This window comes from Pogona vitticeps, chromosome 2 (genome assembly GCF_051106095.1).
Source record: "Pogona vitticeps strain Pit_001003342236 chromosome 2, PviZW2.1, whole genome shotgun sequence".
In the NCBI taxonomy this organism is placed as follows: domain Eukaryota; kingdom Metazoa; phylum Chordata; class Lepidosauria; order Squamata; family Agamidae; genus Pogona; species Pogona vitticeps.
This window is the reverse complement of record NC_135784.1, coordinates 122,074,684-122,092,788: the sequence shown is the minus strand read 5'-3', so window position 1 is coordinate 122,092,788 and position 18,105 is coordinate 122,074,684. Positions and strand designations below refer to the sequence as shown.

At 42.9% G+C, this 18,105-nt stretch overlaps 1 protein-coding gene across 3 annotated transcripts in view; it reads right to left on the bottom strand.

Annotated features, from left to right (window-relative positions):
• The window catches only part of PWWP2A (PWWP domain containing 2A), a 29,015-nt gene extending 11,563 nt beyond the window's left edge, over positions 1-17,452 (bottom strand). Inside the window, exons 1-2 of one of the 3 annotated variants that reach the window (XM_020809296.3) lie at positions 16,612-17,452; positions 1,617-3,323 (exon numbers count right to left, since the gene is read on the bottom strand). In XM_020809296.3, the coding sequence (XP_020664955.3) occupies positions 1,631-3,323; positions 16,612-17,312 (2,394 nt within the window). In that variant the 5' untranslated portion in view covers positions 17,313-17,452 and the 3' untranslated portion in view covers positions 1,617-1,630. Of the gene's footprint in view, positions 1-489; positions 3,324-16,611 lie in introns of those variants that run through there. The other 2 variants (XM_020809297.3, XM_020809295.3) reach the window with 2 other exon arrangements.
• Between the last annotated feature and the right edge of the window lie 653 nt (positions 17,453-18,105).

Genomic DNA, 18,105 nt, shown 5'->3' with positions numbered 1-18,105 from the left:
ATGCAGAAATCTGAGTTCAGTTTAGCTTCAAGTCTGTTTTATTTCTTTCAAATGTTTACTCATCAAATTGTAACATGAACTGCTTGGAAATAAAATTAGGCCCTTTTTACAATAGTGTTAAGTCAGAACAAGTTCAAACTGGCTGAGTCCATTAGAAAGTGTGATTAGGTGAATTGAGTTTATTAAAATGCCCAAGAGAAGGCATGAGACATACAGAATGTCTAACGGCAAGTGGATGATGGGATTAGGTGACATCAAATGTTGGAAAAAATATCTTACTTGAAAGGTTTACTTAAGGGAAGCATATAATTGAATCATTTATTGAAAATTAGAAAGTTATATTTTGAACACCAATGATATTTTATATGCAGTTAATGATGCTAGTTTAGATAGTGTTAACTGAAAATTGTCTCCTAAATATTGTGTAGACAGAAAACAGCCTTGTTTCCTGATTTTTTTCAAAGCTTTTTGATAAACACACACAAATAATTAGATTTAGTCAATTTTTATTTACAATTTTTTTGTACATTTCAGAGCATTACAATTACATTTTCCATATTTTCTGACCTGCAAACAGATACCTTTGAACGGAAATATTTTTCTTAAAAAATGCAGTTCGGTACATCCAAATGCAACAATTACACATCTGACAGTTCACAAAGTGTAATTTACTGGGACGTATCCTAAGAATTTAAGAACAAGTTGTTGGGGTGGGGTGGGGGGAATCTGACCAATTATTTACACAACACAAATTTAATCAAGCTAAACTGGACAATTGTCCTAGGAGCCCCCACCCCCACCCCCAGATAGGAAATTATGATTAACACCTACTGCAGCATTAACAGCCCTTGATCCCAAAAAAGGAGGGACTATCCAAACCTGCCTGCAAGCAACTGACTTCATTTTAACTTTGTCAAGACCCAAAGTCTATACTTCTATCCCTGGGTGCATAGTATAACTGTATGGAAAAAAAGTGACTGCCAAGACCCTTTTACTAGTGATTATATGATTCTAACCGCATTCAGATTAGACTGGTTTCTGACAGAATGTAAAGTGACCAGTGGAAATCAAAGTGTGTTTAGCCACTGACGGAACTCTTTGGGCCCACTCACACTGCAAGCATTAGTTTGGGGTCAAAACATTACAAGAAGAGTTCAAGGCTTGCACGGGACCTTGGGCCCCTGCATTTGAGGTGCCCCTGCAGGTCATATCTATAACTTCCATTGCTTGGGTAAACTGCTCCTCCCACCCCCACCATTCTCCACACACTGAAATTATATATATAGTGGGTAGAAACTAGTAAAAATTCCCTGCAAATAAACTGCTCTTCAGCTGAGGTTATGGCTCCTGTGCATGGGGGTGATCAGGGGAATTTTTAACTTCTACAAAAAATTTTAAGAGTCCTTTTGAAAAATACTGAGATCTCACTTTAGGTTAATTTGATTGCATGTACAATCCTTTTAAGTGGAACTTTCAGTCAAGACATTGCTACAAATGGAAATTTCAGTATAAAAAAAGCAGCCAACTGAGTGCAATTTTTGTGTTTAATTGGCCAAGTCCTTCAGGGTATTTTACTAGGCTTTACATTTCAAGGAGCCTCCACATTTCTTGCCTACCTTACTTTTCATGTTCATGTTTCGAACTGTGTCAGCAGGGCCCGAACTTCAGGAGTTAGCTGCTTAGCAGCCTTGGCTGCTTCTGTAATGGCCTTGCGGTAAAGACCTTTTCTCTTCTTATTAAATCGCGACTGAAAGTTTTCTAAAAAAGGGGAGAGCTGCGAAAGAGCAAGGAAAGATGTTGTTGGGGACCCAAACCATGAAATACGAGCTTCCTGTCGAACTAAAAGGCCATTATCTTTTCGGCTCACAGTTATAGTAAGAATGCGGGCTGGCCACCATGGGAAGCCATATATCTTGGCCCAAACAATGTCTCCTACACATATGGTCCTGCCATCTGGTGTAACACATTTAGAGACATTTTTTGAAAAGACTTTCATTTTCAAGGAATTACTGAGCTTTTTCTCTTCCTTCGAAGAGGACGAGGAGGAGGAAGAGGAGGAGGAAGAAGGTGCATGCATGCTGCCTGGAGGAAAATCAAAGCTTTCAGTAGTGCTACACTCAGAGTTGGTGGACTTCAAGTCATCTGTGCTATCACTACTACACACTGATGCACTGGAAGAGTCAGATTTCTTTTTATTAAGGGTCATGTAAACCGTTATATTGCTTTTGCTGCCTCTCTTGCCCAGTGTCTGCTGTTCATCCTGATCAACAGGTACATGCACATCACTTGTGTCCTGAACCTCACTGCTGGCCTCTTCGGGGCCTTCTGAGGGGCTCTGGTTTTCTGAAGGGGCCTCACCTGCTGTGCGGGTGGAGGAGCAGCGAGACTGGGGCTTAGCTGCCATCTTGCCACTCTGCAATTTCTCAAGCCCTGTCTTGAGAGAAGAGTCGTTTTCTTCATTTCGGTACCTTTGAGGCTTTAGACGTAATCGTGGGGGCAGGGAACCTGAGCTGGTGTTCTGAAGACGCCGCGTGAAGTGGACCTTTGAATGTGCATTTTTGGAAGTAGACGTTGCACTCTGTTTCTTTTGTGCCTTCTCTTTGGCTATTTTCAACACTTCCCGAGCTTTTGCATGATCCATGTTTTTGCTCTGAAGAACTTTTTTAGTATTTAACTGTGTTTTCGATGTATTTGCTTGAGTGGGAACTTTGACAACTCTGCTTCTGCTGTGAGTAATATTTGCAACTTTAACCACAGAATTCTTTTTCTGGCTCTCATTTTGGCTTTTCCCATCAACTTTATGATCAGTTTTAATTTTTTTATTCACAGTAGTTACACTCTCATTTCTTCGTTTTCTACTATCCTCATACCTTGAGGAGTCACTTGCATTGCTGCCCTTCTTAATTTCTTTTTTTTCTGCAACAATACTGTTCTTACATTTGTCACACAAGACCTGTCTGGGTCGTAGTTTGATAGCATTCATAATAGAAGTGGGTTCCTCCCTGTACATTTTCCGCTTGGGCCTTTTAATTTTCCGAGGTGGAGGCTGAGGTATTGACTGGTTATATGTGTCCCTGATAAACAAAGGAGGAGGATACGGTGCTCCTTCATGGAAGAGAGGAGGTGGTTTGGAAGTCCACAAACTTTTAGCCAGGCTAGGTTCTGATGGCTGGATGGGAGAAGAGTCTGTAGCTACACCATTGGCTTCACACTTCACCTGTGTCTCATCTTGGAATGTTTTACTTTGGAGCTGCATTGCTTCTGGTTTATCCTTGTACTCTCTTTTGGGAAATATGGTCACAGGGATTCCATGGGGTCCAAACCTTGATGAAAGAGAAATGTAAGATACAGTTAGTGGCAGATCCCTACTCCATTCATCTTTTAGCAATGCAAAAGAGAACATGTCTGATTTTGTTGATTAACTAACAGTGCACAGTGCAAGGAAAAAAAGCTTATTGTTTTAGGATACACAATCACTCCACCAAATTAAAAAAAATTCAGCTTCAAGCAGCATGTCTTCAAAAAGCAGGGGTGGCTCATGCTAAAATTTCCTCTACTTGGATCACAGGCCACCTACGACAGGGCTGCAGTTCAGTAGTATGGCTTCACTACTTCCTGATAAGAATACTTTTTGACATGGTTCATAATGTGTCCCCTGCTAATAACATCTGTCTCCCATTCTCCCCAATTTCTACTTGCAAAAACTGAACAACAATTAACATTTATTCCTACTGTCCAACCTATGGGCTTGGGTCAAACCACAGGAAACTAGAAAAACCATTACCAGTTTTTGTTAATGTATCTACCATCCTCCAACACTACTATGAAACTGTTCTGAGGCCTTAGGCTGACAAAGCTAATCTCCAGAAATGACACTGAACACTATGGGTACAATGCAGGCAAAGTGAAACACTTAAGAGTCTGAATGGAAGATATCTATTGAATTCTTCCACTGAATTGAGCTAAGTCCACTGGTGCTTAATTCATCCGGAACTGTGCCCATAAAGATTAGAAACACACATTTCTCATTGACATAACTCTCAATTTAATGTTATAGTGCAAGCCATCTGTTTACATTGTATAGACAGCAGCTTTATCACCCATGTACCACTAAATGCATTATCCATGTTAAATACAGATTTTTGAAAAAGAGATTGCACTGTAACACTTGCTAACAATGAAATATTTGTTTAAATATTTGCTGTATATATGCAGAACTGATCCAGTAAATACAGATATCTGTATACTACCTGTGGTACAATACAACAGAAATGGCATCTATTATGTAAAGGCAATAACTATAACCCTCCATGAACCATAAAAATCCTGCTGGACAGGTTTTTCAGGTGGCATAAAGCAGGGGTCCCCAACATTTTTCACCCCGCGGACCGGCTGGGGAAGGGTGTCACCTCCTGGGCTCATGCGCATGCACGTGTGTGGGCGTGCATGCGCAAACAGCAGCACAGTGCTAATGCAGGCGCACTCATGCACAAATGGTGGCACGGCAGTTGTGCGGGTGCACACGCTCATGTGCATGCGCAAATCAGCTCTGCAGGGGTGAGTGCGTGCGGGGGGGGGAGGTCTGTCTCTGCGGCCCGGTCTGGTTCAGGCCATGGACTGGCACCGGGCCACGGACCAGGGGTTGAGGACCTCCGGCATATAGAGTTTGAAGGTGGAAGAAAAGACATTCTTATAGTGAGCCCATTGGTTTTATGGCTTTCTAACTTAAGTTATAAATGTCTCAAAATCATGACTCAGGTATACTATTTAAGTAGCTATTTCTGCAGAATTAGTATGAAGGGACTATTCCTAATCTTAAAATACTCCTCCAATAATAAGTGTGCATTGTTATGCTATAAATTAAACTTCAGTGGAACAGGATGGTCAATCATCCTGGCATAAAATAATTTGTTCCTTGACATGCATATTAAGAGTACAATAGTCATGTTATAAATTAAGACACACAACCTTCCAAAAAAGTTAACGCTAACAAACTACCAGTCCATTTCACTAACCTGTAAGATGAAATAAGTGCCCATAATACCTACTCATATATTTATGCAAAGAGGCACACATTGAAAACTCCAATAATAGACACATCAACTAAACTGCATTTATATTTCACCAATTTTTGATTTTACAAAAATGTCTGATCATCATTTTGGTCTCCTGGACTCACTCTTGTGAAGTCTACACAAACACATAGCACCTTTACAAATATTCTCACTAGGAACAGAGTTTGAGAGATTGCTGCTACCTGCTACCGCACAAACAACACACAGGCCCTCAAAGCTTACCAAACACAAAATTATTTACAATTGTAATCCTACAGTTTCCACTACTGAGTCAACAATTATGAGTGACAAAAGAACCAGTACTTTCAGGCAGGAATGCACCAATGCAGACTGCTGACTGCTGTTAAGTGATCTGTACTAAAAACAGGAAAGGGGTGTTATAACAATTGAATGAAGTTTCTAGTCACTATGGTACTTGGTGTACAGACATTGAAAGTATGATGTATAGCCTTGATCCTTTAATGTCTTGGTCAATCTATCATATCCTGTTCACTGAACATTACTTAATACAAGCTTCTTTTGCACCAAGCAAGCAGCCATTTTGTAGTCTCTGATCAGATCACACTGGATTAGACCACCAACATGAGATTCCTAGTTTTAATCCTAAATGCAAAAAATGTATTCACTTTCTAGCCTGCATTCCACAATCCACTGCACATAACTTTCTCTGGTAATTTGCACAAGGCAAAATTCATCATCCTGTACACATGCAGAAGTGCCACTTCTTTCAACAGGATGATCTCCGGCTTACAAACTGAAAGTCAGAGACAGGGCATTTCTTAAAAGTGTGTCCAAAATAAATGCCCATTATTACAAGATGTGGGGCATGGAAGAAAATCAAATATATTACCAGCACCACTGGGTTCTGCATGAAGTGTCAGTTGATGCTATGCTGCCGAATAGGAGAACAGAGGATGAATTGTATATACCCCTCCTATGTTCTTCAATTTGTCTTGCTCATAGGAAGAAATGACAGTTGCTTTTTAATAGAAAAAATAAACAGGTGTACTTGACAACAGCACAAGGCTGGGGCCAAATCTGCCAGCTAACCTCATGTAATGGGAAAGGATCTACCTGAGCCACGTGGACAACTGGAGTCCCTTCACTTTTGCCCATAAAACACAACACGGGAATAGAGTGCAAGATCCTACAAAATCAAGTGACAAGTCCTGCGTTCAGGTAACCACCAATTATCCTCAGCCATAGCTTACAGACCAGGTTTTTAGTTGGTACACACATTTGGACCTATAAAATCAATTTCATTTTTTAGAAATGAGGAAGGTACAAGAGGGTCCAATACTGTGTTGTAATAACAAGGTCCTTGATTTGGAATTTTCCTGTTCCTATCATAGGGAGATGCCTTTCCTGTGTGTCTCACAGAAATCTTCAAACTATAATGTTACTGTTGAGAGAAGTAAGTAAAGCCTAACCCTGGTTACACCCTTCCTGCTTTTCTCCAGCACTCATGGCAATTGGGAGTAGGGGAAGTAGTTGGTAGAAACTGTATGGCTTGGAGCATGCTTTCTTGCTTAGGTATATTTGCCCATTCTCAATATTGTTTTAGTTTCATCAGTGGTGCTCTCTCAATGTCAATCCTGCAAAAAGGATGTTTGGGAATTTCTTCCCATACATTTTAGTGCTATTCTCCTACACTTAATACACACATCTTCATGCATAAGTTATTACTGACAAGTAAAATATGAAAAAGCAAACATTCAAGAGAAAATAAAGAATGAGTATTATATCAACTGAATTCTGCAGCCACAGAATACTTACTCGAGATTTGCTACATTTGTGCAACTCTCCATGTATCTGACATGGCGCCTTGGTAGTTTAACACAATTTATAATGAACATTGCATGCCTTTCTAAAACAGAGTGGAAAAGTAGATGCTGTACAACTGGAACACTGTTTGACACATGTTGAGAACAAAACAAACTACTGACTGTGCTACCTCCACCTAGTACACATTTTGAGTGACAACTAACAAGTCAAATATCTTCATAAAATCACAGGTTGCCTTATTTGTAAGGCAGCTCATTTTGTGAAATTATGGTCTGCAGCATGGTGAACCATATGACTTTTTAATTAAAAAACACTTTCCCCAAGCTCAACTCCATAAACACCCAGGGTAGAGAATACATGCAAAAATATGGTTGGTGACGTGATCAAGAGGTGCGAACATCAAAAGTGAGGTGGATGTATTTAAAGCTTTTTAAAATTAGAAAAAAAGGAAACAGTAATATAGGTTTATATTATGAGACTTGGGAAAAGGGATGGGAGAAATTTTGAGCTCTCATAAACTAAGTAGTCACGCTAACCCAATGAAAATGATTGACAGCAGTTTCGGGACCAATCCCAATCTGGTCACGGAAGAGATGTCTATAAAAACTTATTAGCAGCCATGATAGTTAAACAGAAGGTAACCTGCTCTTTTAAAAAGCAAAAATGAGGGGGAAGTATGCTTTTAATTCCTCCATGGGAATTCTTGGCTTGACCCAGTACAGGTAATTTTGCCTTGAAAGATTCACTATGGACCCCATGGAGCTGTACTGGCATTTTTCAATGGCTATGTATTTATGTTGGCACACTGAATTTCCACGTCTTTAAGTGTACATAAAAATTCATTAAATTCTTTTTTCACTCTTGTGTACTATCCTTCCACTTCTTTAACATTCTGCAATGGCATCTGGAATTACTCTTTGATCCACATCATCTTTGCCCAACTTCCACATGGTACCTGTTCTTCACAAGGAAGGATACAAAGAGAAATATGTGCAATAGCTATTCAAACTGTACACTAGAAGCATTAGCATGGAATTCTATCTCTCCATATCTCAGTTCCCATTACATCAGATACCATAAAAGTTGTCAAATAAAATATATTGCACTAGAAAAGTAGTGCAATACCCCTTTGCCATTGTGGCACTGCCCTAAAAACTTATCAGCAGATACTTGAAAGGTAGAAGTACAAATGTACACAAAAGAATTATTCATATTAAAATACTTCTATATCTTAGCAAGGGGATGTGGTGGCGCTGTGGACTAAACCGCAGAAGCCTGTGCTTCAGGGTTAGAAGACCAGCAGTCATAAGATCGAATCCACGCGACGGAGTGAGCTCCCGTCACTTGTCGCAGCTCCCGCCAACCTAGCGGTTCAAAAGCATGCAAATGCAAGTAGATTAATAGGGACCACCTCGGTGGGAAGGTAACAGCCTTCGTGTCTAAGTCGCACTGGACATGTGACCACGGAAGATTGTCTTCGGACAAAACACTGGCTCTATGGCTTGGAAACGGGGATGAGCACCGCCCCTAGAGTTGAACACGACTGGACAAAAATTGTCAAGGGGAACCTTTACCTTTTACCTTAGCAAATGTTGACATGGGTTTTTCTTTCTCCTCCATAAGTTATGTGAGCTATAAAATCCGTACTGGAAGCCCAGTTACTATAAAGAGAAAATGAGACACACCACTTCAGCACCTTCAGTGAATGCAGGGGTTGTTAGAGAGCTGACACAGTCTTTTGAGATATGCTGCATCTACAGTGGTGCCTAACTTAGCGATTGCCTCGTTTAATGATGTATTCGCTTAGCGATTAGGTTTTTTGCACTCCGTTTAGCGATGTTCCCTATGGGGAAATTTCACATAGCGATGTTTGGGACCTTGCCTCGCTTAGCAATGACAGTTTAGGTCCCCCTGTTTCGCTTAATGATGTCCGTTTTCGCTATTTTTAAAGTGTCTTAAAATGTTCAAAAACTGTTTTAAATTCTTGGGATCGTTAGTGCACCTTGTAAAACCTTTGCAAACTTAATTTGGCTTTGTTTTGACTCTTCGTTAACTTTTGGTGAATTTTTTTCTCCCCCATTGGAATGCATTGAACTGTAGGTTTGACAGCTTTTAGTCTGCACCTTCCAGTGAACAAAGTGTTCCCACCATGATTCTTGGGGATATGCACACACCAAGCTGGTCTGCACATGTTCTCCTCCGCCCAGCGCGGCAGAGACAGTTTACAGGCAAGTAGCAGACCAAAAGTTATCACTTAACTTATGCTGAGCAAAAGTTCAGCCAAAGTGTCTGGAAGACACAGAAAAAAAAATCTGATGATGTGCAAGTTATCTGTGTTCACCTGGCACACGTGTGTGTGTGTGTGTGTGTGTGTGTGTGTGTGTGTGTGCACGTGCGCTATCTTAATAAAGGGAATTCTTCACCAGGATTACTGGGAGAACAGAGGAACACAGCACTCCTGCAGATTTAGAATGGCTTCTATTATATCAAATAAAGACTGCCTGCATTTCTGAACAGGCTATTCACCAGGCTGACAGTTATCTTCAGCGTTTTAAAAATAAGGCACAACAACTATTTAACAGTCATTTATTTTTAGGAAGTATTTCTGATTGCCAGAAATGAGTCTAAATGATTGTTGATATATTTTCAATCTTTGCTGCAATCCTGTGATTTGACAGAAATGGAACTTAATGAAACTCAACTATTACATTTGACAGAAGTAATTTCCACGGTCTGGGTTTTTTTGCACCAATTTTAGGTATCAAATGTGTCTTCCCTCTTTTAATTTGTTAAAAAAGGGTGTGCCTCTGTAAGTACCAGTAATAACCAGTACTAGAGATAGGGGTATTCGTATACGAATATCCCTGCGCAGCTGGACTTAATGAGGGGCTGGCCCGTCTATTCAGGTGTCCTGCGGTGGTGGAAGCCTCGCTCATCCTTTCAATTGGTCCCAGAGCGCCACTCTCTTCCCACTTGCCTGGCCACTCTGCAGCCATGCAGGGAGACTCAGACTCCATCTCACTGCCTGGAGTGGCCAGGCAAGCAGGACGAGAGTGGAGCTCTGGGAGTGACTGGAAGGATGAGTGAGGCTGCTGCTGCTGAACAACAGGTGAGTGGATGGTCTGGCTGCAGGAGCTGACCCCTCATTAAGTCCAACTGTGCAGGGATATTCACATACGAATACCTCAATCTCTGATCAGTACCATTATCCCAAGCAGTGCTTTAAAAATGGCTGCACCAAGCAATATGAAACAAAGGAGTGAACAGGAGATCACAGGTCTATCACTAGTATACAGCCTATCTGTGGTTACAATCTAGAAAAGAATCTCACACAGTCCGAGCTTCCCTCTAAGGCTTTGAAGCCTCAGATGCCTGCTTCATAGCAGCATATGGAAAAGAGACACTGGTAAGAAGAAAGCTAGAAATTAGGGGCTGACAGGCAAAGTCTCATTTAGGAGGAAGCCTGAATTCAAGAGACCTGATTATTGCAAACACCCAAAAGTGAAAGCAAAGCTAGAGTAAGGACTAGAGTAAAGTTTGCTGTTGTCTCTAATGAAACAGTACACTAGCATACACCATGAAAAAAAACCAAGGGTGACAGATCACATGCTATCACATTTTTACACAGCGAACCTAAGCAAATCAAAATCATTTTAGCTACATAATACCACACGTGTGTATTTTATTGGTTTATTGGATTGGTTAGACCAGTGGTCTGCAACCTTTTTAATGCCAGGAACTAGTTTAGTTGAAGACCATTCTCCCAAGGACCAGGGAGGGGGCGCATCCATTTGTCCATGCATGCGGGTGGGGGAGAGAACGTGTCTGTGCATGCATGTGTATGCCCGTGTGGGCATGCATGTGTGTGGGGGACATGCATCTGTCAGGGCAGGTGGGCATCTGTCTGTGTGGTGGAGCGTGTGTGCGTGCATCTGTGCATTCATGTGTACACATGCGGGTGTATGTGCACATTCCTTCGGCCCCTTGAAGATCTGTCTTGATGGCGTGGTCATTCAAAGTCCACGGACCAGGACTGGTCCATTGACCAGGGGTTGGGGTCCCCAGGGTTAGACAATGCAGCAATATTGTTCCTTTTGATAGATAGAGAAATAATATTGTGGAGTCAAAATAGTATGTGGCAAATTGACCAGGCAGATTCTAATAATCAAGGAAAAGTACAAACATGTTTTCCCGAATGTAGATGTATTCATTTTGTTTTCAATACATGAAGTTTTATGTAGCCTTAAAAGAGTGCTGAGGAACCATCTTGTTGCTTTATATTAATCAACTATATGTGAGCAAGAACAGAAGGGCAATTTCAAACATTCAAGATGGCATTACTAACTCAAATATGGGATTTTTTCCTGGAAAATCAAAGGCATTCCAAAGTACTGTTTTAGTTGGCATGCAACAAATGCTCAGATCTCAAACCTAAGTAAAGTTTCCCCTTGACTTAGACCAGTCATGTCTGACTCTAGGGCACGGTGCTCATCCCTGTTTCCAAGCCACAGTCAGCATTTGTCCAAAGACAGTTTCCGTGGCCACATGGGCAGCGCAACTAGAGACGGAACACAGTTACCTTCCCACCGTATTTATTTACTTGCATTTGCATGCTTTTGAATTGCAAGGTTGGCAGGAGCTAGGACAAGAGACGGGAGCTCACTCAGTCACGTGGATTTGATCTTACGACTGCTGGTCTTGACCTTGCAGCACAGAGGCTCCTGCAGTTTAACCTGCAGCGCCACCATATCTCAAACCTAGAAAAGCAATAAAATCCCAGATCATGATAAGCAAATGTATTTCATTAACTAATATGCATTACAGATAGCAATACAGTGGTGCCTCGCTAGACAATTGCCTTGCAAAATGGTTTATTTGCAAGATGATGGGTTTTTGCGATCACCATAGCGCTTCGCAAAATGGTTTTCCGTATGGGCGATTTTCGCTAGACGATGTTTTGGTCCGTGCTTCGCAAGACTTTTTTTGGGGGGGGGAGACCGTTTTTCGCAAGACAACGATTTTGACAGTTGAGTCCACGCTTCCGAAAATGTTTTTTTTAAGGGACGGTTTTTCGCAAGACAGCGATTTTGACAGCTGGGCCCGTGCTCTGCAAAACAGTTTCTCTATGGGCGATTTTTGCAAGATGATGATTCCCCCCCAATGGAATGCATTAAATGGATTCCAATGCATTCCAATGGGAAATCGCATTTCGCAAGGCGATGTTTTCACAAGACAGCGATTTTCGCGGAACGAATTAACATTGATGATGAATAAAGAGTGGAATCAAAGCTTTGTGAGGAACACTGTGAATATACCTAAAATTTGCAAGAACCTATAAATACTGTATATGAATTTTATGTGGAGTTAAAGTACATCTTCCCCACTCAAAACTCTGAAGCTATTTTATCAGAAAATTGTTTACTGAAAGGACAGAGGCACAGTAGCTAGCAAATGTTTTATACCCACTACTCCTTCCCTACCTCATGGGCAGGAGTAGCTGAATTAACTGCAATTTTTTTTCCAAACAGAAGCAGGAGTGCTTTCTCTTGAACCCATTTCAAGTGGGTGCTTCATGAGGGGAAAAAATGTAAAGTCTTTTACTCTTTGTTAAAAGACTTACAGAAGTTTTAATGACAGTTACAGAAACCTACAAGAGCAGGTAATCTGACATCATAACACTGTGTCACTTCAGGCTGCATTGTACACTTAACATACAATGCTTGTGAACAATAATTTGCTGTCACATTTCAGTCCCTCGCTTTTGTGTGTCTGAGTTAACTCTGTCCAGTTAAACTAAGACCACTGGTGTTACTTTGTTTTCCAACCCTACTTGACTCCTTCAGTACATCTGGTCTCCACACCTGCAAAAGGGAAGGTAAGAAGAAACACATAACTACATTCCTCCTAGCTATGAATTTACAAAATCACCAGGTCTGAAAAGATGGCCGCCTTCAGCATATTCATCATGAAGGGCGAAATAAACGATACTAAGATGTGATAGATAAAACTGATTGTTTACAACTTAGTACCATGTGACAAACTCACTGTAAAGTGCATGAAAGGATATGGCAGACATAATCTGAACAAAGCAGGCAAAGACACACAGGCCTCCCCCCCAGTTAATTCCCGATTCTTTCCCCTCCTCTCTCTATTTGATTCATTTCATATGTTTTCCATCTTGTAGAATTGTTTATTGTTATAATTTTTAGAAAAATTGTGTTGTATGTTGTAAGTCGCCTAGAGTGGTTGCAATGACCAGATAGGCGGGGTAGAAATAGAATAAATAAATAAACTACTGGAAACTTGCACAGTGGAAAGATATTCACTGCATTTCCAAGCAACCAGCTTTAAACACAGATAAATGTATCCCACAATTAGTATATAAATCAGTCTCTCTATGCACTAAAGGATCAAAATACATTACTTAATGGTGGAAATCCTGTTGTTTATAGAGTAGTAAGTCACACAAGAATAGGCCCACTGAATCAGTGGGGATTTGGCGAGTCAATTCCTCATATGTTCCATTGATTTAAGTGGGCCTACTTTAGTTGCAACTTACTTTATAACAGTAAGCTGCAACCAAGAGTAAGCCCTTCTGTATCACTGGAATCTAGGGAGTTGAACCATTATATCCCTGCTAGCTCAATGGGCTCACTCAAATGCAACTTACTTTGCTAAGCAACAGAATTTCAGCCTGTTGTTCTTTGATAGAAATACAGTCGTGCCCCGCTTTACGATTGCTCTGCATTATGATGAAACTGCATTATGACGATGTTTTTGCAATCGCAAAACAATGGTCTGAATAGGGGTTTTTCGCTCTGTGATGATCGGTTCCCTGCTTCGGGAACCGATTCTTCACAAAACACTGTTTTCTGGGACGGATTCCTCGCTGCACAGGCACCGAAAATGGCCGCCCTGTGGAGGATCTTCGCTGGACGGTGAGTTTCCAGCCCATTGGAACGCATTGAAGGGGTTTCAATGCATTTCAATGGACTTTTTATTTTCGCATTACGTTTTCGTTCTACAGCGATTTCGCTGGAACGAATTAACATCGTAATGTGAGGCACCACTGTACTATAAGTGTGCTGCCTATGTACTGCCCCATAATATTTAATGCTCTCTATGGATGGTTTACAACTTAATTATGCAGGCTACAACATTGTCCTCCCCACACTGAGCTGGGTACTCAATTTGCTGACCTCAAAAGGCTAGAAGGCTGAATCAACCTTGAGCTAGCTATCTGAGCCTGGGATCGAAGCCAGGTCATGAGTACAGTCTTCACTGCAGTTTAACCACAATTACAAATACTGTAAGACTGGACATAATAACCAACTGGTTGCTATAAAATTACATAAACCCTACTGAAATATTTAGTATATAGCAGAAAATTTTTGCAGAGGTAGCTAGTTATCTCGTATTTCATGAGGTCTGTTGTATCTAACAAGCCACATATTCTTCAACTAATGGATATATCCAACTATGCCCTTTGCCTGCCCTTCCCTCATGGGTCCTGCAATATGTTCCACAATGCTGAGGAATCCTCTCCAGTATGGCAGATCAGCAGGAAGCTGGCCAGTGTTACACTGGACACAGACTTCCATTTTAATGGAAGAGATGACATGCTATGGTGAGCAATTAGATTTGGATCTCTATCCAAAGCATCTTTCAGCACTGAGGCATGGAAGAATCTCTTGAACAAGTCACACCTAAGGATTGTCCTCCCAGAACAAAGAGTGGAACATCCTTTTCTATCCTAAAAATAACTACAATATAGCAATTAATGATACAAATATATTTGAGAAGTCCCCCCCCCTCCCGCTTTGGCTAGTCTTTTGTTCATTTTCTGTGCTCCAAAGTCTGGTGTCAAGGAAAACAATGAAAAACAACATATTTTAAAATAGCACTTCTTAGAGAGGAAATAAATAGCAACTCCAGATCAGTGGTTCCCAACCTTAGGTAACCCAGGTATTCTTGGTACTGTAATTCTCAGAAACCTTCATGAGCAGCTGTGCTGACTCAGGTTTCTAGGGAAAAAACTGCAATCCAAGAACACCTGAGTTACCACTGTTCTAGACATACGTAACATAGCATTAGAGAAATACTATGATTCTGTTCAACGCCCCTTGCCCCTACAACAAGCCATGGCCTCCAATTCTTGCATTAGTTGGCAGTATGTTTAGTCAAAGAGATTTTCATCACCCTGGTCTTCATTCACTAGAAAGGTCCACCAACCAAAATCTTTCTAAAAGACTGTGGACCACTCACAGTCTGTTTCCTTCCACAAGGCCCCACATTCATTATTTAAACCATAAAGCATGAATGTAGGCCCTTGTCGATGGCAACAAAAGTGCCTAGAGGAACTCAGCATACAACAATGAATAAATGGTAAGAATATACAAGAATGAGTGTTGCAAAGCTGAGTGTTTATTCTTTATTAAAAGCTGAGCAGCTGATGGATGTGAGACAGTTCTTAGAACATCTGATGGAGAAATCCAAAGGTTCATTATGGGCCAGACACTCACCTGAGCACACATCTCAAAACTATTCCATATGTATTTAATGTGCTGTTTCTCTCTATAGTACACAAGGAGGAATATTTAGATCTACCCACAGTACCTTCATGAACAGACACAACAGAGAAAATAACAGGTAAGACTTTTTTCAGTGACAAAGTTTTTCATATTGTTAAATGAGTATCACTATATTATAGGCCTGGCATTCTCTCTTGCATTAAAAAAGTAGTAAGGTAGGTGATTTTACAAATGCTATCCAGGAGGAGGAACTGAAGTAAAAGTCCTACAATTTTATTTCCAAAAAGAAAAATAAATGGCTGTATTTTAAGACAGCTATCTTTAAAAATATGAATAATGATTCTTTTCTTCATGTTCTGTGCATGAAGTAGAAAAATGAGTTCATATAGCATCTTCCCAACGTGTGTACCTGAAGCAAAAGAAACTCATATGACATTTTCTAGCGCAGAATTGACTACTTAGGAAATAAAGTTGTGAAAACTCAATAAAATGTGAAGAAGCTTTCAAACACCATTGCTAACAGAAAAATCAAGATGAACCCACAATGAGTTTTAAAATACTACCATAATACAGATAATAAGCAAATATAAGACTAGCAGTATACAACTGACATGGTTCATTTTTTTTTATTGCCAGTCCTATCAAGTGACGACAATGTCCTCAAATTTAGACTGATGCTGAAACCTCTGACCCCTAGATCTCCTAGCAGCCTTGTGGCTGTGACTCAATCAGCCCAGCCAGAATCCCGCCTCTAGTCTAATACTCTTAGTACTGGGCTGAACTAAGAGGAAGAAAAAACTAAACCAAAGCCATAGTGTAGAGGCAAAAAGTAACTCCGCTGGGGCAGAGCGCAAAAGCCATCCTTTGCTTACTTACAGGGCTCGGAGAGAAAAGGGCAGGGCTCTCGGGCCGACCACGAGGTCGCTGGCAGTAAGGCGGCAGCCTCGCCCTCTTGGCGGAGCCATAAAGACCAAGCACCTGATGGCTTTTGCTCCACCCCACGCCCCTCTACGTGGCCACCGAGGTGGCCATCAGGCCAGCGCCTCCGGAGACCCATTAAGGGGCCAGGAAAGAGAGGGGAGGGGGAAAAAAAAAAGAAAAGCCCCCACCATAATGGTCAAAGAAGAGCCTGGCTAGGAGTGGACCCGGAGGGGGGGGGTCGGTCGGGGCGGCCGAGGGGGTTCCCCTTCACACTACGGCGGGGCCGGCGAGGCTCTCACCTTTTGGAGAGGTCCATGAGGACCCCGGAGAAGAGTTTTTCCCCGAACCGGAAAGACACCACCAGCGCGTCCTCGATGATGTGGTCCAGGGTGACCAGAACCTCCGAGCCCGGTAGCAACAGCGCCTCTTCCCCTGTCCCGGCCACGGCCGGCTCTACCGTCGGGGGAACCTCCGGCTGCTTCATGACGGCGGGGCTGGGAGTGGTGGTGGTGGTGGCGACGGCGGCGGCGACAGCAGCAACAGCAGCATCCGGCTCCTCCTCCTCCGGCCGGGGCGGCTCCTCCCCGGGCTGCTCCGGCCTCGCGGGGCCCCCAGCTGCAGGCGGCGGCGGCGACGGCAAGAGCGGCGAGCGGGGCTGCGGGGCTGCCTCCTCTTTGTCCGCCTCGCGAAGCTCCGAGAGTCCCGCCGTGAGGGAGCAGGGCTGAGGCGGCTCTCCCACGGGGCTGGGCTGGGCCTGCGGCAGCTCTCGGGTTCCTGCGGGGCTCCTGGGTGGTGGTGGTGGCGGCGGCGGCGACGGCTCTTCGGCCTCTCCACCTGGAGCTGGTTCGGGCTCTTCCCTGGCTTCGAGGACCGCAGACTCCACGGCGGCCTGAGTGCCGGCAGGGAGAGGGTCTGCGCCGGCCTCGCTGCCCGGAATGGGCTCGGCCTCGCCGGCTCCCCCATCACCCGGCACCGCTGCAGTCGCAGCCACGGCCGCCATTTTCTCTGCTGCTCTTGCTTCCTCCTCCCTCTACCAGCAGCGGGATCGATAACCGCGGCCTTCTTCGCCCGCCTGGGAAGGGAGGCGGCCACCTCCTCCTCCTCCTCCTCCTAGGGGGGGCGGGAACAAGTCTTGGGCTACTTCCGAGCTCCTGTTGGAAGTAGGGAAAGTCCATCAAGACTGTGAAGAACTTCCCATTGGTCAGAAGAGGAGACGTTCCTTTTGGGGGGCAGGAAGAGGAAAAGAAGGGGCGGGGCAACTGGTATCTGTGTCGACAAAGATCAAAAGGGGGCAGGTTAATGAGCGGGTCTCGTTCTATTCGTGGGGAAAGGAATAGTCCCGCCTACCCCGCTCAAGGTGCTCATTGGCCCTGCAAAATGTCTGGTGAAACAGAGTAAGGTAGACCCTCTGGCTGTTGGGGTCCCGCTTGGTGGTTTTCTACCAACCTGAAGCGTCCGCGTGATGTTCCTTCATGGGGCTTCCTAGCCTAGAGGATGAAAGGGAAGGGCGTACCAGACTGGTTTCTGCCTTTGGAACAGGCTGGCATGAAAAGTGCAGAAGAACTGGGACGTGGGACCTGCGCTTTGAGTGCGAAGCGGTCTGAGAGCCGTAAAAGGAGGAATTTGGGCTAGGAGCAATGATGGAAAGTACAGTTGTAGAAATGCCCTTTCTTCGCAGAGACAGCCTTCTGCGAACCACAGTAACAAAAATAAAATAACGGGAAAACCTGTGGGACCTTTTTTTCCAGTAACCGCCAGTGCGTACCTCCTCAAGGAAAATCCTACTCTGGGCA